The 22353-nt window shown below is 35.6% G+C and overlaps 1 protein-coding gene and 1 pseudogene across 1 annotated transcript; one reads left to right on the plus strand and one right to left on the minus strand.

Moving 5' to 3' along the window:
• The first annotated feature begins 1677 nt into the window (after positions 1-1677).
• On the plus strand, positions 1678-10689 carry LOC125876177 (uncharacterized; annotated as a pseudogene).
• Positions 10690-11087: 398 nt separating this feature from the next.
• Positions 11088-18474, minus strand: LOC125860271 (uncharacterized). Its single transcript, XM_049540202.1, is given in 20 exon segments — positions 11088-11234; positions 11574-11640; positions 11763-11854; positions 12175-12311; positions 12381-12447; positions 12521-12587; positions 12662-12747; positions 12822-12914; positions 13442-13498; positions 13604-13731; positions 13823-13880; positions 13980-14118; positions 15167-15294; positions 15378-15434; positions 15756-15771; positions 15773-15918; positions 16009-16074; positions 16172-16276; positions 16909-17106; positions 17281-18474. Coding segments are annotated over 20 exon segments (3048 nt in total).
• Positions 18475-22353: the final 3879 nt, after the last annotated feature.

Consider the following 22353-nt stretch of genomic DNA (forward strand, 5'->3'; position numbering starts at 1 on the left):
ATTCACGTGACATAAGGGCCAAGAGATAAATCGCATTTGAGAACTGCGATTTATGAAGAATGTGTTTTATGAATCTCTCTTATACTTTTCTTTGATATTATTTATTTTTCATTTTCTTTACTTGTGATTTTAAGTATTCATTAGATTCTTTTTTCTTTAAAATGTTTAATTAGTATCATGACATTATTTTATATTTATAAATATTAATCTTTTTATCAAATATTCAGTTCATAATGTTCTTACAAAATGAAATTTAAGAAAGTTTTTTTTTTTTTTTAATGTTATGGTCTAAAATTGAAGATATGTCAAATGTAGCAAAATATTTTTTAATCTTTAATTTTATACGTGTTAGGTGAAAAGTTGGAATTATACCGTTGTTAAAAAGAAACAAGGATCATTCTTTTTTTAAACGGACTTGAAAAAATATAGGTTAAACAAATTAAAACGGGGGAATTATAGTTTTTTTTATAATATTAATTAAAAATATATATTTATTAATTAATATATTTCGATGAGACAATATGTATCTTAATTACTAGACTAATGTCATATATATTTTATTTTTTGATAATTAATTTTTTAATTTTTAATCTAACTATGTAATTACCTTTGTCATTGTAGTATTCTATTGTGTAATTACTCCATATGTCACAATTTATGTGGTATTTTCATTTTTCGAGAGTCAAACAATTTATGTTTGATTGGAAATTTGCGCGTGAAATTGTTAATTTTTTGAAATGAAATTTATATATTTGTAAACTACACAAAAAGAACTATAAGTCACAATAATTGACAACTCAAAATAATTAAAACGTATATAAAAAAGGGAACTTTCGCATAGAGTCCCTCAGAAATAGCCTAATTACGCTCCATAACTATAGTTTACTAATTACGATTCGTAGTTACATGTTATAAGGAGGAGAGTGGCGAGCGAGATTGAGAGAGGGAGGAGAGAGAGGCGAGCGAGATTGAGAGAGGGAGGAGAGAGAGGCGAGCGAGAGAGGGCAAACAATGGGAGAGAGGTGAATTGTATATGTATATCGGTTAAATAATTATCTTTTATACATATGTATTTGTATATCTGACGAGCGAGATTGGGAGAGGGAAGAAAGAGGCGAGCGATATTGGGAGAGGGACGAGAGAGGCGAGCGAGATTGGGAGAGGGAGGAGAGAGGCGAGTGAGAGAGGCCAATAATTTGTATATTCTCATCTCGTTTGTATAATTCGAAGTACGTTTGTATAATTTGTGTGTTTTTATATAATTGAGTAATATAAAGTCTGGAATTATACAAATATGATAAAACTCAAAATAACGAATTGATACAAACATGAACATATGAACTTTAAACAAAATATATTATACAAATTACATTATATAAATTATATTATACAAAATCCGAAAATTATACGTTTATACAAATTTTCAAAAGTTATACACAAAAAAATTGAATGTATATGGTGACAAAATTGAAAAATCAAAGAAAATCATCAGGCATATACAAATACAAACTATCATATACAAATACAACTCAAACAAAGAATTGTTAGTTGCGAATCATAAAAACATGATTAATTATACAAACTTGAAATCAGCTCACATAATTAATGGCTAATGTTAGTTTCTGAGTGTCAATTATAGCATACTATACCTGTGATTTCAATGATTGAGTACTAAGTTGTCTAATTATCCGACCACATCCCCTTTGTCTTCTTCACGGCTCCGGCGAAGAGCTTTTATCTCCGGTGAACCTGTGCAATTAACAATGGCGAAACCAAAAGAGTATCTTCCATAATCATCAAATTTGACATAAGTTGAGTAAATACGTGATGAAGACTACAAATGGAAACTTTTTGGCAAATTTAGAAGACCAAAAGTCACTATTTTGATCATTAAAATCTTGAAAAACCTTAAACACCTAATAAGCTGTGCCACCATTCCTGAATAGCTTCGTTGATAAGATTAGATGGAACCCCATGATTGAATTACGTGCTATGTCCACCATCTTACTGAGGAAATGCCTGACTCAGGGCAATCGTTTGTTTGATCCAAAATTCACTCAGGGAATTCAGACAAGCATCAAAGGTATGCTTCCTTACTTGTATCCAACATGAAGAATCGAAATCTATTATCAAGAAGCTATGTGATACTGTTTAATGGTTGACCTGAATTGTGAATCTTTATATTCGAATGTGTTACTTATGATTTGGTGAAGTTACAAGAATTGTATTACTTGATGTTATCGCAATTAGCAGAGTATGTAGGTGAAATATTGAACTGGTTTGTTAACGTATTGCATTCGATGTTCTTGAAAACGTTGAGTAATTGTTCCCCGAATGTGGATGTTAGGATAGCGCATTGAGTGGAGTTGTGAATTTTGTTGGGTGTTTATTGAGCCTGAGTGATCGGAAAAGTTTCAGGACTTGTTGACATTGATGATGAAGAAGTTGACTGAGGCATTGAACAATGGTCAAGAGGCTACGACTCCTGAAGCATTGGAATTGTTGATTGAATTAGCAGAGACCGATCTGAGCTTCTTCAGGAAGCAGATAGTGGATGTACTGGGTGCAATGTTGCAGATAGCTGAGGCGGATAGGATAGTTTAGAAGAAGGGACAAGACATTTAAAAATTGAGTTTGTGATTACTTTAGCTGAGTCTAGGGAAAGAGCACTAGGGATGATAAGGAAGTTGCCACAATTTATCAATAGGTTGTTTGGTGTTTTGTTGAAGATGTTGCTTGATATTGATGATGAAGTTGTTTGGCAAAGAGCTGAGGTTGAGCATGAGGCTGCAGGGTAAACAAGTAATTATGGTGTTGGTCAGGAGTGTTTGGATAGATTGTCTAATGCATTGGGTGATAATACTATTGTTCCTATCACCTCTGAGCAGTTTACTGCATACATGGTTGTCCCTGAGTGGAAGAAGCACCATGCCGCACTCATTGCATTTGCTCAGATTGCAAAAGGTTGCTCAAAGGTACAAATCAAATTACGCCTATAGAGTTTGCACTACATGTTTTTAAATAAGCTTTTATATCTAACATGTATTCTCACTTTATTTACTCTTTAATTTGCTCTTTATGTTGATATATTGATTTGACACAACACCAGGTAAGTTTTTGAATTAATTACCAGCAAATACAGTTGAAACACCAATGTTACCAAAATTGAGTGATATTTTTAAATGCTACCAAAACTGACCCATATTATAAATGGCATGTAAAGATTATATCACACTTTAAACAATCCCTTAACCCTAGGCACTAACGAACAACCCTTGGAGTTGCGGCCGATCTCCCTTCTTCTCCATCCTTTCCCCACTTCCTCCCACCAACACTCACTGTCCAACCACCTTTTCCTCCTCTGTCACCATGGAAGCCAGGGTATATATATGTTTTTTGATTAATTACTATTCTTTTATTAACTTGTCTCTTGGTTATGTACTCATGGAATTGATCATCTATGAGTTTGTGATAGTCACAATATTTGTTTATACGATTTTTGTTTCTTGACATATACTCTTTTCTTAGTGCATTTGATTGGTAAAAAGATCCTTGTCTTGTTTTCTGTAATAGGTAATGATTAAAGATTTGGAGCAAGTGGTCAACATGGTTGTGATTTCTTTCCAAGATCGTCATCCTCGAGAGAGATGGGCTTCCGTTAATGCAATTGGCGTATTGGCAACTGAGTTGGGTCCATATTTTCAACTACACTACCACAGCCGGTTGTTGCCTGTGCTTGCAGCAGCTATGGATGATTTCCAAAATCCAGGAAAACAGGTGTGTTCTAGACTTCTAGTGGTATTTGGCACTGTGGTTTTCTGATAATAAATTTTGAAGTAAACTGCATAAAATAATCCTTAAGACATGAGGTCAAAAGGTTTAATTAATAATCCCTAATACACGAGGTCAAAAGGTTTAATCATTGTAACATGGTTTTGCTCCAGAAGTATTTATTTCCTGAAATTTAGTTGCCTGTCATGCCTATCAAAATATTCTTTTCTGATGAAGTAAATAGTTTCATTAACAAGACATCAAGAAGATGCAAAAGTTTCAAAGAAGTTGTGTTAGCTCCAATACATGAGAAAATGCTATGCTATGATTAGGGCGCGAACAAACTCCAAAAATTCATTGGCTAACACTTATTTGTTTTCATTAAGATTAAGACATTTGAATCTGTGTATTAAGAGTTAAATATCTGAATTTTAACACATTTGAATATTAAGATGCTATCTGTATACTAAATAATTAAGACTATTTGTTTTTTCTCAACATCTAAATATATAAAACTTGTTTTAAAAATAGTGAATATCGATAAATATTTTAAAGAAATTATATGACAGTTGGAGGTGATGATAGCTAGTGATGGTGGTTGTGGGTGCCAATTGGGAGTTGTGTTGGGTGGTGGTGGTGGTTCTGGGCAGTAGCTAGTGGTGCTAGTGTTTGACATTTGTGATTAACAGTGGTTGTTGATCATGGTAGTTGTTTGTAGCAGCTAATTATTTTGGTGGACGATATTGGTAATGGTGGTGGTGAATGATGACGGTAATTGGAGATATCTAGTGCTTGCTAGTTGTGGTGATTGTAAATGTTGGCTAATGGTGGTGATAGATGACTTACATGATTGGCAGGGATGATAATTGTAGGTGGTGGGTAGTGGTAGTTGATAATGGCAGGCGGCGGCGGTTAACAGTGAAAATGGATGTAGTAGTGATTTTTTGGTTCAGATGTATGTTTGTTCATTCGTTTGTCAATGAATTCATTTATCTAATTATTTTGTATTTCTGCAGGCACATGCTGCATTAGCTGTCCACAACTTTATTGAGAAAAACTGCGCCCCAGAGATTTTGCTGCCCTACTTAGATAGAATAGTTAACAAACTGTGTGTATTTGTGCAGCAGGTATGACATACAAGAGGGAATAATATCATAATATTACTACTGAAATATGCAAGATTTGTGATACTTTTTCCTGCTGTTTGCTATTGTTTGAAGTGCAGAATGTAAATGTAATGGTGCAAAAAAATGCATTAATTGCTTTGGCTTCTGTGGCTGGTTTATCCCAGGTACTACAATTCCAATAGTTCAGGCTCAATTATGCTTGTTTCTGATATTGATGATGATTGCTAATAAATTATATACCAACAGAAGCACTTCCAAAAATACTACCATCTTGTGATGCCATCTTTGAAAACTATCTTGGTAAATGCAAATGATGAATCTAATCGCATGCTTCGAGCCCAAGTAATGGAATGCATAAGCTTTGTCATGATGGCTGTTGGGAAAGATAATTTCGGAGATGATGCTAAGCAGGTTAGTATGAGATTATGTATCCCGTGCCGATTTTTAAGATGTATTCGTTATGTCCTAAGTTGTTTGGCATCGTCTGGCTGGCCACGAAATTTAAGAAAGAAAAGATACTTTTTTGACACATAACTAAATATGAGCTAAACGTCAAAACTACCTTGTATCGAACAGTTTGTTTTGGGTTCAGTATGGCCTGCAACAAGTATTTCAGTGGAAAAATGAGAACGTAGAATTATGTAGTTATCAAGTTAAAGAGGTGCCAATCTTTTTGTGCCGTATAGAATGGAAACAATGCCAAAAGCGGTCGTATGCATAAAGCTTAATGGCCGCATAGCGAGGTAGATAAGATTACTTCAGTCCATGTATTTCCTTCCGTCTGGTTCAGTTTTCAAGCATAGTGCTTACTCTTGATTTTTGTTAAAGGTTATGGAAGTGCTTATGTCTATACAAGGGTCACAAATGGAGACAGATGATCCTACTACTGTTTACATACTAAAGGTATGGGTGCATCATTTCAAGGACTTGGGACTTCATTTATAGGTTACTAGTGAAGTTGTTAGTGCTTTGTGCGGTCATTAAAAATATTGTCAATTTATTTATGAAATCACAAAAAGATAAGTAAAGCAAGTCAGATCAAGCTCAATATATTCCGTCTAACTCTATATATAATGGTCTTAGAGACATGTCACATATATATAGAGAGAGAGATTCTCACTACATCATTGATTTCATTGCAGGCATGGGCCAGATTTCGCGAGTGCTTAGGAAAGGATTTCCTTCCTTACATGAGTGTAGTCATGCCTCCGTTGCTTCATTCTGTGCAACTAAAGCTTGATGTAACCATTTATTTTGCGGATTCAGAATCAGATGATGATGAGAGGTAAGGTTTTGCAATGACTATCACCGTGTAATGTTGTGGTATTACAAATAATCATGTAAAATGGCCTATTGTTTTTCTATTTCACTGAATATATTTTTAAGATGCTTATTTCCCATGGTTAGTGCAGTTACCACTGTGGTTATTTGCTTTAGTTCGTGAAAAGTTATGAACCACCAGTCATCATGAAACCTAAAATGTTGTCCCATATGTATCAGTTTCTCTTGGATCAAAGCATTGATAGTTTTGGATACAGTTCGATTAGGAAGGAAATCCTTTCTTATTGTCCAAAATTTCACTCATAAAATGGCTCGAGGATACTATATTCTAAATATATGACCTGTTCCTTTTTATTAATGTTTTTTGAGTTTTATGGCCATTGTGTAGTGGTTAGTCTAGTGGAGGTTCCCGGATCTTATCTAATTTTTGTCTTCCAGAATGCCGTTTATAACACTTCGGAGTTTAAGATGCGGTATCAAAACAAGTGTCATAGAGGAGAAGACAATAGCTTGTCAACTGTTGCGCGACTATGTTCATGATCTGAAAGAGGATTTCCACCCATGGATTGACCAGGTTTGCATGAATATACTTTCATGTATTTCGTACAAGCTATTGATTTAAATTGGATTTAACAAATAATTTCATTGCATGAAACAGGCTACGCAAGCATTAGTTCCGCTATTGAAATTGCGTTGCCATGAGAAACTTTGGGTAGCTGCAATTTCAAGTGGGATTTATAAATCTAGCTCCTCGTGTTTTTTTCTTTTCCTCTAATTTTGTGAACTACTGACATATGTTCTGTTTGGTTGTAGCCTTGCCAAAGATGTTACGTTCTGCTAAAGTGGCTGTTGAGAAAGGAATTGCTCAAGGTCTAAATGAAACATATGTGAAGCAGTTATCAGACTACATAATACCAGCCTTGGTGGAAGCTTTGCATAAGGTTGACTTCAACTTACATTATCGGTGGAGTTAGTGTTAATCGTTCTTTGTTCAATTGTACAATATGTATGGGGTTTTATACAATTGTGGTATGGACTGTAAACTTGATCACTCTCATTGCTATCTCATTCAGGAGACTGACACAGAATTATGCCTGGGTGCGTTGCAAAAAGTGAGCAAGTGCTTGAAGGTTTGTTATTTACCAAGGTTATTTAGTTCTTTGAATATCTGCATCTATGGTTCACATTCTCGTGGATACATACTTGGTAGGCATCTAGCGCTATCTATTCACTGAACAGCTTATATGGGTAGGACTTAAAGAATCAGGAGAACAATGTCGAGTCCAGAATGATAAAAGAGCTATAGATGATTATCTGTCTTGCACGTCAAGGACGTCAAGGGCATCAATATACCATTAAACATCTATGATTTTGCTGGGACTCCTTTGTGGATGTTCATTTATACCAGGAATCTCTCTTCTTTTTCCAGATATCTGCCCCACTCCTGGATGAAGGTCAGGTGCAGAGCATTGTCGATGAGATAAAGAAGGTCCTCACTGATAGTTTGAATCGAAAACGAGAGCAAGCAGAAAGAACAAAATCTGAAGACTTTGATGCTGAGGAAGCTGCTGAAGACTTTGATGCTGAGGAATCTGACTTTAACAATGAAGAATTTGAACTAGAACACAAGATTGAAGTACACAAACGAACGATAACTTCGAGTATCTTTGTTCTTATGCTTAACATTTTAATCTAACTCTGTCTTATCAAATCTCCATATATCTCTGGATTAGGTTGGTGAAATATTGCGCATGCTGATCGAAACATTCAAGGCAGCCTTCTTACCTTTCTTTGATGAGTTGTCTTCATATCTAATGCCTATGTGGGTAGGTGCCTCCTCATTGTATTCAACGTGACTTCAGTATCTAACGCACTTTTCTCATTTTGTTATATAACTAATTATTTTTTCCTTTCATGCTTGTCTGTTAAGGGAAAGGATAAAACAGCTGAAGAAAGGAGGGTAGCAATTTGTATTTTTAATGATGTTGCAGAGCATTGCCATGAAGCAGCTCTAAAGTAGGTGTTTATATAGGTTTGTCTTGTTTGGATACTAGAATGGTGCAGTATTAGATATAATTACTCCTTCCTGTTCAAACTAGGTACTATGACACATATGTTCCTTTTATTTTGGAAGCATGTAATGATGAAAGCTCAGATGTTCGAAAGGTTTGCTTATGTTAAAGGCGTCACCTTTTTCAGATAATTGACATCTTCTGCTTGATTCTCAAATTGTTATTGTTATTTTAGGGAGCTGCTTATGGACTTGCCATATGTGCAGAAAATGGTGGTTCTTTTTTTAAACCTTTTGTTGGAGGTATGATATAGTTGATGGTGTTGGAAATGTTATATTTTAAGTAGTTTTTCCTACTTTTTTGACGGGATCAAGGGGTTAATAAAACTTTTAGCTTACCTGATATAAAGCACAACTTTATTTCAGAGGCTGTATCGCAGCTCAGTATAGCTGTAGGGCATCATAATGCTCTTCAAACTGAGAATGTAATGGCGTACAATAATGCTGTTACGGCACTGGGGAAGATATGCCAGTTTCATCGTGACAGTATTGACTCTTCCCAGGTATATTCTTTTGGGAACCTTTTATTTTTATTTTTAATAGGTATTTTTATATATTTTAACTTAGGATATGCTTAGGGTGGAATACTCGGATTTTGGTAAGATAATGGGTTTATGCTTAAAACTTCATTGAATTATTTGTAAAAACTCAGAGAATTTGCTAATATCAGAAATAAAAGAAGATTAGGAGTTTTCTAGTGCGTCTGTAAGGAAGATTTATGATTGAAGAAGAAGAGCAAAAAGTGAGAGTGAAGAAGTTTCTGAAGCCTGCTTACCTTCTGGAACTGTTGATTTTATTTATATTTCTAGTCTCTGTGTGGCCCCAAAAGTTTGTAGTCAGTAATTTGTGTTACCGCCTCTTTTACAACACCCGAACAAGTAAACTTATGTTCTAGCAATCACTTATTTAATTGCTCTATGAATAAGTTTCTTATATAAGAACTTCACTTTACCTTAGGTGAGACTAGCTTCAGTTCTGACTTATGCTTGGCCTATTTTAAAAAAGTAAACATACGGTCTTTGCTCGTAGAAGATTTAAACATTCTCCAGTACCTTGTTATAATTTCAACAATGTTAATTTCTAAAGACTTTTGTCAGGTTGTCCCTGCTTGGTTGAATTGCCTGCCTATAAAAGCTGACTTAATAGAAGCGCAGGCTATACACGACCAACTCTGTTCGATGGTTGAAAGGTATTCAATCAGCTTGCTTTAACTTATCCGTTTCAGTAAATAATGATGGCAATTTTTTGAATTTTTTTCCTGACTAGATGGATGTAACAAAGATCCACTACTATTTGGTTAGTTGCCCTTGGTTCTGGACATCATATTATATAAGTATTCTCTGCTATTTTAGACGACAACGATTACAGCTCAATTTAAACTAGTTGGCATGTGTTATATGAATCCTATATATATCCACTCAGCTTTTGTGGCCTCTAGAGTCTTTATGTTTAACCATGTTTTCATTTTTCCTGCTTGCAGTTCAGCTGCAGAACTATTATGCCCCAACAATCAGTACCTTCGAAAAATTGTTTCAGTTTTTGCTGAGGTTAGTTATTATTATACCTTCTCAGTCAGGTCAGCGTTTTGTAGCAAAAAAAAAAAAAGTTTCAATTTTTATCTCAATTCCTGTTGCTGGATCCAGTACATCTGATCCAAAAGACTAAGATGTTTCGACCACATCCCCTTGTATCTTTGTCCTTCTTGGAGTCTCTCTCGACAACCTCTGGATTATCTTTTGCCTCACACTCGAGTAGTTGATTGATTTGCTACAATGGTCGTCATAAAGTATTATAGCCTTATATCAAAGTAATATTCATCTCACTACCATTTTGTAATCCAAATTTGCTTCATATGTAGGTTTTATGTGCCGATGAGGAACTTGCTAGTGAAGAAACACGAAGCCGGATGATTAATCTGTTGAGGCAGCTCCAGGAAACACTACCACCTGCATCACTGGCTGCAATATGGTCTTCCTTGCAACCTCAGCAGCAAACAGCACTGAAATCAATTCTATCATCTTAAACTTGTTTCTTCCCAAGGCAATGGAGCTTCTCAGCCTGTAGCTTCATGAATCATGAATTATCAAATATTTGATACTCAAATTCTCTCATATATACCGTTCATTTGAGCGTGAGGACATGTGTCAGTCTACTATTGGTTTGGGTCAAACGTATGTGAGCAATGGCAGTAGCCTTGCTTTTGAAGTGTGTATACTAAAAATGTTGCAGTTGAATCTTGCTTCTGGAAAAGAAAAAGGAGCATCTGAGGTGTTGTCAAGGAGACGACTCGTGTCGCAGTTTTGCTCCAGTTTTGTTGTTATTTTGCATTGTCAGATTGTGAAAGCACAAGAATAACATCACAATTGAACAGGTTGTACTTAGTGATGAAAATTGCTGGTGAACCATTGTTGGGATTTGTATGTTTGACATATATGGTGATGTTTGGTACCATATTTTTAAGAAAGTTGGTGGCTAGACTCCACTCCACCCCTCTCCCAAAACTAGCATACTTTCGCAAGTTTCATACTTAAATTATCCGGTGTTTTTTTTCCTCCTGAACTAAACTTTTAGACGTTATTAAAGCCAGGTGGATGAGTTATTTCATTCTCCATACGTCTCTAAGTAAGTGTTAACAAACACTTTGCCATTTGTCAAGCCAAAGTTTTTAAATAGTTCGGGGTTGAAAGAAACAAGACATAGTTAAGTATGAAACTTGCAAAAACGTGATAACCAACCCTGAACCTTATACATTTGACCAACACGATGTTTGATTGCAACAAGTCACAAGGCCATATACTAGTTTCATTGCACGAGCTGAAATTTTAACGTCTTCCTGTTCAGGTGATAAAATGGATTCTAATTCCATCTCCTGCTCGTGCCGATGCCAAGATGGCTGGTAGTATTGTTTCCTTGAAATGCCTTAACAGATGAATTATGCGATTTGCAGTTTCTTCTGTAACAACATCGTCTCCAGCACATAGAACCTAATTATAATAAGAGGCTTTCAGTTACTAAATGTCTACATCAACATAAAATTTGATTTAAAAGGATATGTCGAAGGAAGCATCCATATAGAAAAATAGAGAAAGAACCACTTCCANCCCCCCCCCCCCCCCCCCCCCCCCCCCCCCACCACCAACCAACTTCCACACCTAATTGTCAACTGACTAACATATAATGCGATATCTACTGCATTAAACTCACACCTCGATACCACTAGACTACAAGCCTTGGTTTTCTATCGTCTTTCTTACAAAAAGTAAATATTAAAATCGCTGTCGTGGAATCATTGATATACCAACTAGTTGTGATTTTGAACTAACCTCAGTAAAAACTGAAATAACCTTTGGAAGGTGCAGATAGTTGGGACCCCTTAGTTCTCTGTCTGATCTGTAAGTTAGAAGATTTGGTAAAACACATTAAAGACTAAAAGAAGTTAATACCTATTACCATCATTTAGGTAGGAAAAGGGAACAACTGATAGTTGAGGTGATGATGAAAACTAATCGAACCTTTCAACCATTGAACAGAGCTGCTCTAGAACTGCTTTGGCTTTGTTCATGTCATCTTTTATCGGAAGACAATTCAGCCAAGCCGGAATAATCTACAAAAACACATGGAATGAGAGTATTGTGTAAGTTTAACAAGGTTGGAATGGCATCATTTCATCTTGGAATGGATCAAAATCTACATGTTTATGCATAACGCGATAGCTCTAAAAGGGTGTAAATAAAAGGAAAGAGGATTAGGAAAGGTTGCAAATGGCCTCCATGGTGGATAAGATGAGAGAAGGGAGAGTGAGATGGTTCGGGAATGTGAAGAGGAGATGCAAGGATGCTCCAGTGAGGAGGTGTGAAAAGTTGGCTATTGCTGGTCTGAGAAGAGGTAGAGATAGATTGAAGAAGTATTTGGAAAAAAACATACCTGCACTGAGTCAATATCTTCCAGATGAAATTGACATATGCAACCAAGTGCAGAAACAGCACTATCATATGCCGTTACGTTGTCAGGTTCAAGAGCTTTGGAATGCCTAATGACTGCATTGATCCTTGAAAGAGCCTCTGAAATCATGGAATTTATCAAATGACAAAAACATATTCGTCTTAAATACATGTTGAAACAAATCATACCTCCAATAAAAGGTTTGAAATCATAACCACCATATTGAGCACAAAGCCCAAGTCCACAAAATGCAGCCTGAGCATGACATGAATGGTGTTTGAATGAATCAAATAGCAAATGTAATTTATCTGAAAGATCATATACAAACCTGTCTAACATCTGGATTGTCGTCATTGCTTGCGTCTAAGAGAAAAGGAAGATATAAACTATGGTACCTAGTTACAGCAGAAAGTAACTATCAGAACATGACCTTATTATCTAAGAAAAATATCATAAAAGATCGACCTACTTTTGAGCTACTTCATCACAATGCTCCATGAAGGCATTGAATGTACGAATACGTTGTGTTCTCTCTCCAGTTGTTTCATCCTTTCCCTTTGAGCAGAGGAAAAAACAAGAACTATGAGAAAAGCAACCTATTTTGAGCCGAAATCTAACCGGAAACTCACCCTCATAGGCATTAGATCTGATGAAAGCTCTTCATGGAAGGGCAAGAAAGCATCCTTGAATGTTTCGATCAATGTTATCAATATGTAAACAACCTGATAAAGAAAAATGTTTTATGTGATTTGAGAAAAATCCAAGTGAAAGGTTTTATGAAGACAACATGGTGTCGTTATGTCTGAACTTCATGTAAAAGATCTGCTACAGAACGAATACGGTTATTTTACAAATGATTAATCATCTCTTGAACATACATTGCTGAAAATTTCTTCTTCTGGCTCTTTTTCGTAGGTCAGCAAGTCAGCTTCCTCTGCATCAAAGTCTTCTGATTTTTCTCTGTCTATGAGTTCTCCTTATCTAAGTGAACTTTCTCTAATGACATGCTTTATCCAATCAATGATGCTACGAACGTGAGCTTCATTGAGAAGTGGTCTACATATCTGAAAGAAGACACAAAAAAGGGCCATATAACTAGTGTTATTTCTTGCTTCGACAGCAATCATGAAACATTTCGTAAGTTGGTTTAACAGTGATCTACAGAAAACATTTCATAAGCTCAAAAACAGAACACCGCCATCACAGGATGACACAGATCAAAGTAAAGAAACGTCTTAGCATGACACACCTTTAGGCATTTATTCAATTCACTCAAAATAATTGTACATGTTTCTGTCTCAGGCTCCTGCATGAGATAACAATCAAAGTGTCACTATTGCTCTTTATTCAGATAAATGCAACTCAATCATTAGAAGCAAAAAAACGTAAATAGTAATATGTTGAAAGCAACCGAATATAAAGCTTCCCCCAGAGCCAGTATTATCTCTTCAGACAACTGCTTGAAGTTTAACTGGATTCCATCTTGAGCAGTCCCTTTCTCTTCCAAAAGTTTAGCAGAATGCAATAGGCATGACATTGCTTAACCACCATAAATTATATGAGGAATTGGATAAGTTATCGAAAAACAAAGAAAACCATATGAAATCATGAGAATTTCCAGAAATAGCACTTTCCCTGACATAATAATCCATATAGAAATTCCGAAGGGGAATTAATATTGAAGCAGCCTGTTTCATGATTTAAGACATAAATATCACTAGTTAATATCGAATCCACTTAACATCGCGTGGAATAAAGCAAACATACAAGTGATTATACACGCTAACCTGGGAAATCCATGGGTAGAAGGCTTCGTGCAATGTCTGAGCAAATAAAACAAGGACATTACAGGCTGTAGATTTCCCATCTAGGAGGTCACGTCTTGTGATGTGTATCCTTCCATCTCCTAACTTGACTTCATGTATACTGTAAAATGTGAAACTTAAGCAACAAATAACCACATACTCCCACCAATCTTAGTACTGGTTAGTATAGCAAAAGAAATTATATACATCTGGAAAAGAACTCGACAACAGGATGTGGCAAACTAATTGACACACTGTTGTCAAGGCGCACGACAATAGGATGTGACAAAACATGTTGAATGATTCGCCTTGCTTTATGGATGATTCAGTGTTGTGTGTAAGGCTCTAAGACATACTTTTCCTTACCGATGAGTGCAATCCTGAAGATGTGACACTATACAATTGACATTTCACTTTATCATATAAAAAAAACTCAATTTCTTTGACTGTATATTTGTTAGTCATGCTTATGATTATTAATCTCGGACTACACATACATATTTGTAGTTTTTCTCCATTTGCGCCTCTTTTCTTTAAAGCCGATGCTTTGTTTGCGCTAAAATCCCCTAAGGACCTTAGAGCCTTTTTGCACTTTGATAACACTGGTCTGACAGATATCAAGGCAATATATGTCAGTGGGTCAAATTTTGATAATGTTTTGGCAGACATAGAAGACATGTCATGCCACTTTGAGCTATAGATTTAAACACAGACATGATGAATGGTGACAAGGGTCTAAGAGGTACTTATCAAATGAGTGTTGAGAATGAAGAGTGCGGAGAAGCCAATTTGATTGTGGCTTATGAAGGAATATCATGAATGGGTTGGAAAACTTCAGCAGCAACAATACATTCAGAGTAGGGGGTGACAGCAGAATTAGCTTTTAGAATTACAGATAGTGTGAAAGGGACCAGTTGAGGATTACACTCGCTATCATTTATAGATTATCAAACCAACGAGAGATGCCTGTGCAGGTTAGAAAATTCGGAGAGCAAGACAACACTCAAATATCTATTTTGAACATAGTGCCACGTAGGCTTTTGTTGATTTAAGCTGCTTTCTACCCTAGATTGTATAGAAATGAAGTAAGAAACCGAGTTGAGAAGAAGAAAATCCAAATGAATTTAAAAAATAACGGAAAAAGACAAACTTCAATGATAAAAGCTTACCTATCATAACATTCATCATCCAAGTCTTTATCTATCTCAAGCTGAGCATATTCAACCAAAGGTGGCATAACAGTACTCATGTAAGGAAGAAATTCCTTACCGATGCACTTACAAATTGAGTGGCATGCCTATGATGAAGTGAAAAAAAACATTGAGAGGCCAATCTAAAAAGAAGTTGTGTCCCCGTAAAATGAAAAGGATTAACACATACCTTTAGAATGTGAATATTAGTATCAGACTCTTGTAATGACTTGAGCACTTCCATAACCTTTAACGACAAACAAAAAGCTATTAAAATAAGTCGATAATGAGAAATGAATATGCTCACACCACCTAGAAAAGAAAGAGAGTGTCATAAAAGAGTCAGTACGCGAACAAAAAGAAACTAGTATGAGAAAAGATATCACAGTCATTCGTCATTGTTCCCAACTGTCCAAGAAGTATAATTTTCACCAAATCAATGAATACATGCATTTCTTACATACACTTTATATATCACTTAATTAACATATATTTTTCAACTCAAGTTATCACTTAACCACATCGTATGCTTATGAGAAAGAAGTATCAGGCATAGTTGGGAGGAAACCTTCTCTAAGTCATCTGAATTTCTCTTTGCCTACAGCCAACCCAACGTTGCTTATGCACTGCAAGGCGATGCTTTGAAGCTTGTAATTAGATTTATCATTTGCATTTATCAGGATACTTTTCAAATCTGGCATTACAAAATCATAGAAATTCTTGAAGTGCTCCTGTTGAAATATGATACAGTATCCATCATTATCCATAACATAAGCAAAAAATAGAACTTGAGTGGGAAAAACAATTCAAGTTGGCAATACATTAGAAAACTCAGCTATATCGATCAATGCCTCTATTGCTGCTTTCTGAACCATTTGATCATCATTCTGCATTTCAAATAACAGAAATGAGTAAGAAAAAATACTCTAAAGCTTGTTAGCAGTAATCTACCTTTTTAACACGGTGGCCTCTATATATGCATGCCTGTAGAAGTACAAGCAGTTTGTTGAGTATTTGATCCAAATAAGGTACCAAAGTTTCTGGCATTTCAGGATCGAAGAATTGTATAAGAGCACAAGCTGCAGCTATCTATGAAAAGGCGAAAGAGAGTAAAACAAGTTAGTATGTATCATGAACTGAATGATGCAGTACTGACACATCTGCGCCTAATTTTTATACCATGGATTCTTCAAACTCTATTTAAGGGTCATTTCAGATACCTCTCTAGTCCAATATATTACAGTCATTTAAGGCAAGAGCTTTACGTAGACCATAATATAGTCATAAGCTTAAATTTCAAGCAATGCGCTATGAGGCTCCATAAGTTACGGCTATTAAGCTACTAATTGTACAAAGATTTTTGAAGCACAAGTGGCTACTAAGGACCACTAATTCCACGACATACCTATCACCTCCACCAACAACAAATACCAAGTAACTCTGTCCACCAAGGCTAGAATAATGGGAAGATATCACCTAGTGTTTTTGTCTCTGCTGACTTTGAACCTGAGACCTCATAGTTATCAACCGACTTCGTTGACCACTAAGTCACACCCTTGGGTATTTTTCTAACACAATTAACTGTAGGTTTCATAGTCAAGAAACTTCTCAAGAAACATAAAGGGAGAGAAGTCTAATTTTTAATCATAATCTAATTTTTTATTTATAGCTGTATTGTATTTTGGGAAGTCTGCAACAACCAAAAAGGGTTCATTATTCACTTGCACCCGAGGAAAATCATCCATTGCTGTAACTATTACAGGAACTACTTGGTTATGGTATTTTTCTTGCCACTCCCAATAGAAGTCGTTCGACAACTGTTCGATTGTAACCATAGCGGCCCATCTGACTCGAGGATGAGGATCTTGGCAAGAATGCAAAACTGCATACACTATTTTCTTCAAATACTTTATCATCACCTATGGACAGATAAAAACAATGAGTTCAAGCTAATAGGCTAAGAAAATTAAACAGGTAGAGAGAAAGTTTTAACAAATGAGTAAACTATCAGCTAAGAAGCACCTCTTAAATGTTACACAAAATCATTGCAACATAATTATATGATAAATACCCTAACTAGAAGGATTTTGTACCTTTGAGCTTCCTTCAGCTATCTGATAAAATGCCCTGAGAGCTGCATGTCGCTTCTCCCACTCCGGGGAGTCAAAGTAAGACTCCAGCTGCTCCATGGCAATAGAGGCAATATTCTTTCCACCTAATGCAGCCGAGAACCGTTCTAAACACTTCTCACCAAAAGCGAAGTTCTGTGTTTCCCCTGCGTACTCATGTTCAGTGTCTGTGCTATACCAGCTAGGTTCATCCTCAATATCCAGTAACAACTTCAAAATCATTGCAAAGCAATTGTTTATAAACAAGGGTAACTTCTTCATCATCCCCGGAGCCTTTTTCTTCGCCTCAACCAAAGTTAACACGAACTCAACTGCCAAGTGCTTTGTCTTCTCTTTCACACTCTTATCCTCAGCTATCTCAAACATGTCACTCACTACATCCACAAGCTGCCTCCTGAAGAACCTAGGCTCTTTCTTAGCCAACTCAATAAAAAGATTCAGCATGTTTTGTGCGGCATCATTTCTCACTGCGTCAGTCAGCACCCTCAGCATAGCTGGCAATAGATTCTGAAACAACTCCGTATCATTTGAACTGGGGAGGTACAGAATGAATCTGACCGCAGTTGTCAGTACCGCGACCCTCACTTGAGGATCAAGGGTATCATCATTCAGTGTATTTAGGAAAACTGGGAATGAGATCATTATATCAGGGACTAATGTTTCGCAAAGGCCTTCAGAAAATCCAGAGAAGATTAAGAAAAAAGAGTCTCTTAACTTGTTTGAATTGGAATTAACACATTCCTGTAGGAAAGGCAACAATTCAGGCCAGCTATCAGATGGTAGAAATAGGTTCGAAAAGCTGTAACATAAGTGCTTGATGATGGATTCTGATTCTTCGAGCCTTATACGAACAACAAGGATACACTTGATGGTGGATTGAGTTGATGAACTTAGATTGTTCCAAATGCACCCCTCACCATCACCAACAAGCAAATCATAAAGGATTTTAGCACATTTTTCACGGAAATCAGAGTTTTGAGAAGAACTGAGAAAGTCAGAAAGCTTAAGAGCAAGGGAGTCAGGATCCTTGAGCTTCATCATGTTCAATATTGAATGATTCTCCCCTGACCTCTCCATGTGATCGTAAATGAAAGTTTCAAATGGCTCGGATTCAGGTCCTAGAATCGCCTTCATCTGAGTCGACTCACTAATATCCATGGAGAGCTTCTTTTAGACTTTTTTTTTTCAATTTCCGAACAAAAAAACAAACTTGTTTTGGTTACTGGTACTTACCACTCTCTTCGTTAAGCATTTCGTTCCAAGAATTGTTTAAACAAGTAGAGTTGACTCTAACAAGAGTATTTTTTTTATATAAGAAGTCACAATGCTGTTGACATGATGCCTACTTCCTGTCTGATATTCTGCAATTTATCTATTTATGTTATCTACTTTTGGATGAAAACACCAACACACTTCAACTTAATTTCTTCATACAACAACAACAACATACCCAGTGAAATATCACTAAGTGTGCGTACCGTATCACAACCTCGTGAAGGTAGAGAGGTTGTTTCTGAAACTCTCGACTCAAGTGCATCAAACTCAAGTAGTAGAAGAAGAAAACAATGAATAAAGCATAACAGACAATACGAAAAGCATTATTGTAAGGTCTACAAGAAAGAAACAATACTAGCAGCAAAATAGTGTGATAAACGAAATACAATAAACAACATATGATAAATGAAATACAATAAACAACATATGATAAACAACATATGACAAGAACTACAAGAACACAACTAGTACTGTGGCATACCCTAACAAGCCTAAGCTTTCACAAGGCAAGACAATACTCTTCCCCTACTGACCTTTTACCCTTATACGCGACCTCCGCTCTTTCCTATCTAGAGTCATGCCCTCTGCAATGTGAAGTTGCACCATGTCCTATCTAATCACCTTTCCCCAATACTTTTTTTGTCTACCTCTACCTCAACTGACATTTATATCCTCTAACTTTGGGTGTGCACAAATAGATACTTAAACTTGTATAAAATCAAATAAATAAACACATTCGTCTTATGTGGAGTCATACATGTCAATTTTGTGTCCTACATGGCGTTCTACATGTATTATGTCACATAGGACACGTTGTCTACTTGTTCAATTTTATACAAGTTTAAGTATCTATGTGTGCACACCCAAAGTTGGAGGGTTTAGTTGTCAGCTAAAACCAGGTTAAAGGACATATTTACATATTATGCATATCATATTTCATTCAACATATTGGTTAAAATTTTCTTGCGTGTATATCGAGTCGAACAATATATGATATAAAATAATATCGATTATTAGAACAAAGCTTTGATAAACAATTACAAATGAAGAATAAAACATATATTTCTCTAAATGATCAATGTGGATTATGAACCTAGTAAGTGAACTATCAAATTTTAAATATGGAGATAGAAAGAAACATTTTTCATTCTTTAGTAGTGTTATGCTATATATATTCGGAAAAATCTTAATAGTTCGGTTGGTTGGTTACCTGAACTTTCACATTATTGATGAGGGTTCGATTCCTCGTAATTCCCTCCTCATTTCCCCTTTCCTTATACACAATATCTATAATATGGAAGAAAATTGATGTGTATAATTTTCATGATGTGATCAATTAAGATAAAGCAATAAGTATTAATCTTCTTACCTTATTGATTGACTATTTCATGTATAAATTGAAAGATATAAATAGCAATAGTTGATGTATAAATTTGTGAAAATAGTGACCATCCAACTAAACAGATAATAAATTAAAATTGACTCATTCCTATAATATGGAGTCAGATAAATGGTCATTTGGTGCCACTGGCAAAGTGCTGGGTATTTTATTTTTTAAAAAAAATAAAATTGGAGTTTGATAAATGTCAGTTTTTAGGAAGAATTGACAGAAAAAGTTAAGAAAAAAGTGCTTGAAAACCATATCACCGATGGTAACTTTATACAAGTTAAAGTGTTTATTTGTGCATATCCAAAGTTGGAGGAAATAGATATCAGTTGAAGCAAAGTTAAAAGGCATATTTATGTATTATGGCAAAAATTAATGTACTAACATACACGAAAAATTGAGAAAATCACCTAATTCCTTTTGAATGGACCCTAAATGCTAAGAAAGTGGCGTGAATTATAGTATTGTTATCATTACAGAGGGTCCTGGAATGTTTTTGCAAAAAAGTTTCAACAATCCATATCACCAAAAAAAATCATGTACTAACATACATGAAAAATTGAGAAAATTGCCTAATTCCTGTTGAGTGGACCCTAAATACTAAAAAATGGCATGGATCATGGTGAGACTATACATATTGTCCCCCCAGGACATTACGGAGGGTCTTGTAAAGGTTTTGAAAAAAAAAAGTGCTTGAAAATCATATCTCCAAAAATTTCGTCACACATGAAAAACTGAGAAAGAGTGGCCCTAAATGCTAGAAAATATTGTGGATCGTGGTGAGGTTATACGTATTATTCCCCTAAGTCATTGTGGAAGGTCCTGTAAAGATTTTGGAAAAAAAAGTGTCTGAAAACCATATCACCAAAAAATTTATTGACTAACACTCGAAAAATTGAGAAAATTGCCCAATTTCAATTGAGTAGCCCCTGAATACTAAAAAAATGGTCTGTAAATGTTTTGGTATTTGATAAATCCCATGATTTCTGAGGCTCTTTCAAGAATCAATGTAGTCATTGCAAATATTGATCCAATTGTTCACCCCCATTTTGTGTCTCACACAAAGTTGTCTGAGTCTTCTCTTTGTTTAACTAAAAAACAAAGTAAGGTCAATGGCTATAAAAAAAAAAATCCATCACACTTAACATGATTCACCAAATGTAAAACAACTAAACTAGTTGATTAAAAAAGAATCCAACTTGCTCCCAAGTCTCTTGTTCAGGATAAGGCACAAGTACCCCTAGACTATGATCGAAATCTTAGAGAGGCACTTTAATTGAAGTCCTATTACCCCTCGAACTCATTTTTTTTTATAATTTTGTACACCTTTTGGCTTACGTGGCACACTCTGTGACTCCACGTAGTTGAGGCGCGTGGAAAATTTTTGGATGGCACGTAAGCCAAAAAGGTGTACGAAATTAAGAAAAAAATGGATTCGGGATAATAGGACCTTAGTTTAGTTAAGGTGTGTCTTTGGGTAGTTGTGCCTTAATGATTGTGCCTTATCCTTCATTAGTACTTTCTTACATTTTGAGTAAACAAATGAAAATGCTCAGCAAGAAGTAATTCTTGTTCTCTCAGAGTTATCAAAGGTAATAGACTCTTGAGCCAACTTATTTCTATTTCATTATTGCATCTTGAACAAAAATTGAACAGTAACAACTATGTGTAATTAACATGATAAAACTGAATCTTTATACAAATCAGTACTGAAATTTTGAGTTTAGTATGATTTGAATTATGACTTGCCTGTTGGTCAATAGTTTTGTAAGTTGAATCAGTTAATAGTATAAATTCAAAAGAGTAAATCTGTACATACAAGTATCATCTTTTTTGGTTTCCTACCCGATGTTTGGGACCTGCTTTGGTCCCTGACTAATCTGAATTCATGCCAGAAAACCCGTGTCAGATTCTCCAAAAATACACTACTTTTTGGAGAATCCGACACACACCTGTTAACACTTTAGAAGAGTCCGAGCAACATAGTTTTCTTTACAGAGAAAAAGAAAATCTCATGTTCCTGTTGTAAAGAGTTATAAACATATCAAAGAAATTCTGTTATAAGGTTGTAAATCTCATGTTTGGTTCTAAAATGTGATTCTTTTTTAAATCTCTTTATTCTCAGAGCTGTCAATATCTCTTCCATACTGACGACACTTCGACGGGGAAACAAATGTCTGAAATAGAGAGGAGATTTCTTGATACTTTTTTGTTTTGGGCAACTCAAAAAGGGAGGATTAAGGATGGGAGATTGCGAGGACATGGAGTGCAAGTCGGTGATACTGTTTCGGGGCCAAGGTCAGACTTATCTTCTGCAGAAGTCAAAGAAGGTTATGAGTTTCTCCTATCACTGGTTCCAGGAAGATGGACTTTAC

The sequence above is a fragment of the Solanum stenotomum genome, chromosome 1 (genome assembly GCF_019186545.1).
Source record: "Solanum stenotomum isolate F172 chromosome 1, ASM1918654v1, whole genome shotgun sequence".
Taxonomy (NCBI): Eukaryota; Viridiplantae; Streptophyta; class Magnoliopsida; order Solanales; family Solanaceae; genus Solanum; species Solanum stenotomum.